We start from the raw sequence: 4,523 nt of genomic DNA on the forward strand, positions 1-4,523 counted from the left end.
ACCGTGAAACCCGCCATCTTTGGCCGCTTTTTTCACATATTCGGTTATAACTCCAAAAAAATTAAAGCAAAGGTTAGTTTTTTGAACTTGTAAACCTAGTGCAACCTCAAATCTCGGTGTTGATGCTCGTAAATTGCGACATATATGAGATTTGATTACGTTAAAATGGATTTATACAGTCGATCAAAGTTACCTCCTTTTTCTGCCAACATTAGCCACTGCTTATAACTCTTCGACTATCGCCTCTACTGCAGTATAATTAAGAACTATGATAGGAAATTGTCCAAAGATGACGATTAGACGACAAAAATCATAAAAAATAACGTATATAGAGATATATTGACGAGGCCAAAGTTACCCAAAACTTCTTTCCAATTTTCATACAAATTATTTTTAGAGTTAGGGTTGTCAAAAATATATGTACGACTGAACTGTAATCGGATTGGTGTTGAAAGAAAAAATGCTGTAATATAAATGTCAATGTTTAATACTGCAAGGTACTGTAATAACTGGTAACTTCCTATAAAAAATATTAATACTGAACAAAAATAATAATAATCAACAAAATGACAAAAATAATCAACAAAATCATATCTAAAGTCAACAAATTATCTCAGTCTTATGAGTATATATTATTCCCTGCTACAGTTAAAAGCATATTATTTATGTTTATGAGATCTAGTAATTTTTAAACATTAGGTTAGGTTAGTAAGATTTTAGTTTCTCCAACCGTTCGCCATAATATTGTCTTTTCTTTCTACCTATAGGAAACTTATTTGTACAGTAAATGAATGATATAAATGTATCATAAAAAGTTAAAATGTCAAAGATAGAAAAAGAAACGCGTACTTACTTTACTTTTAACTTTTGTACTTGTTTCGTATTGAAATTCAGATTCAAATTGATGTGATTGAAGATCTTATGAGTAATTTTTAATCATATCAACAAAAAGCACTCTGTATAGCGAACGATTAGAAAACTAAGCCCTATATATAAAATTATCCAAGTAGGTGTATGGCTCATGAACACTTAGAACGCTTAATATGTATTAATCTAATTAAATAATTGACTTTGTATTTATCAAAACATAAAATTATTGAATGTTGTAAGAACGATCAAAGTTAAAATCAAACACGATTTGGCCCCGTCTGGAGATATTTGGCCGAGGCAATACTTCCTCTATATCATCAGGATTTACTTCACATATGTCCTCTACGATTGGGTATGTAAAAATTGCTTTATCGCGCTTTGAATTTTTGACTTTTCTGGCAAATTTCACTGTAGGGGTACTATTGTTAATGTATAAAATACACCCCACAAAATGCTTCAAACTTTTCTTCATCGTAAACTTGACGACGACCCAGTCATCTTTTTTTACATCTATATCTAATGGTATAGTGATATTATATGGTTCAAAGTTTTCTTTATTATAGATTTCTTCGGAACATGTGGATACATACTCATCAACTGTTTTATATTCGCATTCGTTCCTTAAATCCTTTAATTCTTTGACTGTTAATTTAACATTTGAGGTTACTATAGGTTTAGATTGTGGTGAATTGAATGTCTTAGGTCGTAAACATGTTGGTAAAGAGTCTTCATTAATGGCCACAAAACTTTGGTTTTGATCATTACTTTTAAAATTATAACTTAACACGCAAACTTCTGATGCTTGTGCGGTAGTATAGTACGACAATAAACCTAAATGCGTATTAATAAACTGGATACAAAGCTCATTAAGTCTTCTAGGAGTACAGATCACCAGTTGTTCTTCCAAATTTATTTGTGATTCCTTTTCAATATCAAGATAGAAGTTTCCAAATATCTCCTCGCTCTCCATTTGCACATTAATATGCTCTTCCATTTGCAACTCCAACTCTTCGGAATGATTAATATCACTAAGGACCTCAACAATGTCAGAGTCACTATGACTACTAATAAATTCTTCTTCTGTAGTTGTGGAGTTATCCAGAAACTTTTTAGGTCTCTTAACTTGTTTGTTGTTCCTCTTTTTAACAGATTTTTTCAATCGACGTTTAGTCCTTCTATTTATAAGTTTAGGAATGAAGTTCTCTCTACTATTTGGTGAAAAACCAGAAACCTCCATACTTTTATCATTCTCGTCACTACTTAATGAGCCATGAACATCAATAGTTACAGCTATCTGATTTAAATTTTTTTGGTCTTCGGCATTCGAAATTTCAGGGAGAGTTTTATTTAAGTTTGAAGTACATGCTTTCGAATATATGTCAAAGTTCTTATCTATTTCTTTTAATTGTATTTTTTTCAATTTACGTTTAGTTTTAAATTCGGTTGTTTTTTTAGGCACAATAATATCTTCCAGAATATTAACTTTCTTTGGTCTGTCTTCTTCTACAAAACCTGTTTTTTCATTTAAAATATATTTATTTTCACAATTATCATTTTCTATAGTTTCGGATGGTTGGGAAGTCTTCAAAAAATCACTGAAAGTCACTGATTTGCCCGGTTCAGTAACAACTTTTTTGTTCCTTTTTGTCTTTAAAGGGTCTGGCTGTCTGATGCGTTTTAAATAATCTAGCAATGCGTTATCAATGCCGTACGATGTTATATCTTCGTGATACTCTGGCACACGCTTCAATACTTCTCTGGGGTTATATGGGCAGATTCCTGTAGCTTTGAAACCACTTTTGATGTTTTTAGATGAATTTATTTGGATTTGTTCCATTAAGGAATGTAAAAGTTTTGGGAAGTGATTTTTATTTAAAGTGCTTTGGTTAGGGTTCTCCATTTTGTATTTAAGTAATATAGCTCTCCACACTTTTTTAAGTGGTGCAAAAAAAGCCACATCTAGTGGCTGAGTAATGTGCGTCGAGCTCGATGGAATAAACACAAACTGAATATTATGACGCTCACATAATTCGATAACAGTTACATTTAAATGGCTTGATAAATTATCACATACTATGGCCTTTTTTCCAGGTAAAGATTCTGCCCAGTTCAAAATTATTGTCTTGAAGTAATCCTCAAAAACAGTAGAGTCAAACCACCCTGATTTTGTGCGGTTATACCTTGTATCACGCGGTCCACCCTGTATCCACTCAGAATATAAATTTTCTGCCTTATACACGACATAAACCGGTAGACAGCTTCCGTCTGCTGTTACGGAGAACATCAACGAGATGGCTCCTTTACTGGAATTAAGTACTCTTTCTGGATATTTGACGCCTCGTCTATAGATACATTTCGATGATCCTGGATCGTCAGTCAAATTTGTTTCATCGAAATTAAGTATGTTTGACGGAGGGATATCTTTTAGAGTGTGTTCTAAATTTCTGAAATACTCCCTCAACTCTTCAACTCCTTTCTCAGCTCTAGTCTTTTTTATATTTTGGGTACTACGGACGGTTAAATCGGAAGAATGTCGTGACAAAAAATTATCGACCCATGCTTTCCCAGGAGGATTACCGTTAAAAGTGTCCTCTCGGCCATTCTTTTTCAGGTATTCAAATACCACGAGGCGGAGATCTAATTTACTCAGAGGGCACCCAAATTCCCCAGCAGCAATCAAAACTTTTACGAATTTGGCTTCTTCATCAGGAGACAATCGCGTTGGACAACCAACAGACTTTGTGTGGCAATATTTTATTTTGTTTATTATAGTTTGTTTCGGTATTGCGAACTGTCGCGCCGCCTCTCTTGCAGATATCTGTTTTTTGCTTACGAGCTCTACAGCTATTGCCAGCATATCTTCTGAATAATTTTTGTACTGCCGGGAACCAAGACGCCTGCGACTTTTTCTTGGTTTTAATCTTGGTTTTGTATTTGAAGATGCATCCATTCTATAATAAAATAGATAAATAAAACATTTATTGTTTGTACACAACAGAAATAAAGGAGATTTCAACTAGGAACTTTGCCACCACCTGCCACCAAAATAATAAAAAAGTACCAATTTAAATAATAACAGACAATTCTGAATGATGATTGTACTAAACTGATTTGTTTTTACATGATGCCAACAAAAAAATACATTAAAACACCACTGCGGGTAGGTACTTAGGTAGGTATTAACACTATTAACTAATTTAAAAAAAAATATCAAGTGGTAGCCCTGGTACCAGTTTGTCTGTGGCCAAAGTTGACATCATATGTTTGCTACAAATGCTTGTAACATTGGCCATTTGAATAACTCGGTTTAAAAGACTGGAATTGATTTAAGATACACACCATATTGTCACCAAGAAAGCACTTAATGACATATCAAAACAACAACTCACCTTTGTCACTTTTATCACGTACCGAAAGAAAAAACTCGAGGCACAATTTGGTACAAGCGCGACAGACCTGACTTTGATGACCGTTGACAGCTAACTGAGTGAAGGGAATGAGAGAACTTATTACCAGTGTTGCCAGAAATATATTTTATTTTCCCGAACAGGTTGCAAAAGGTTGCCATCTGACATATAATTTTTACTATTACAACTTTTGCTTATTTTTGATAACTGGCCAATGTTACACCTGAAAAACAAAGTTGGCGGGTT

At 33.5% G+C, this 4,523-nt stretch overlaps 1 protein-coding gene across 1 annotated transcript; it reads right to left on the reverse strand.

The window, feature by feature from the left end:
- Positions 1-466: 466 nt before the first annotated feature.
- LOC119836888 lies at positions 467-4,517 on the reverse strand. Its single transcript, XM_038362331.1, has 2 exons — positions 4,260-4,517; positions 467-3,821 (listed from the first exon to the last, which is right to left on the reverse strand). The coding sequence occupies exon 2, from the start codon at positions 3,818-3,820 to the stop codon at positions 1,094-1,096; it is 2,727 nt and encodes a 908-aa protein (XP_038218259.1). The 5' UTR covers position 3,821; positions 4,260-4,517; the 3' UTR covers positions 467-1,093.
- Positions 4,518-4,523: the final 6 nt, after the last annotated feature.

Source organism: Zerene cesonia, chromosome 26 (genome assembly GCF_012273895.1).
Source record: "Zerene cesonia ecotype Mississippi chromosome 26, Zerene_cesonia_1.1, whole genome shotgun sequence".
NCBI lineage: Eukaryota > Metazoa > Arthropoda > Insecta > Lepidoptera > Pieridae > Zerene > Zerene cesonia.

Coding starts and splice junctions, on each gene's coding strand:
- LOC119836888 (XM_038362331.1), bottom strand. CDS start 3,820: ATGGATGCATCTTCAAATACAAAACCAAGATTAAAACCAAGAAAAAGT.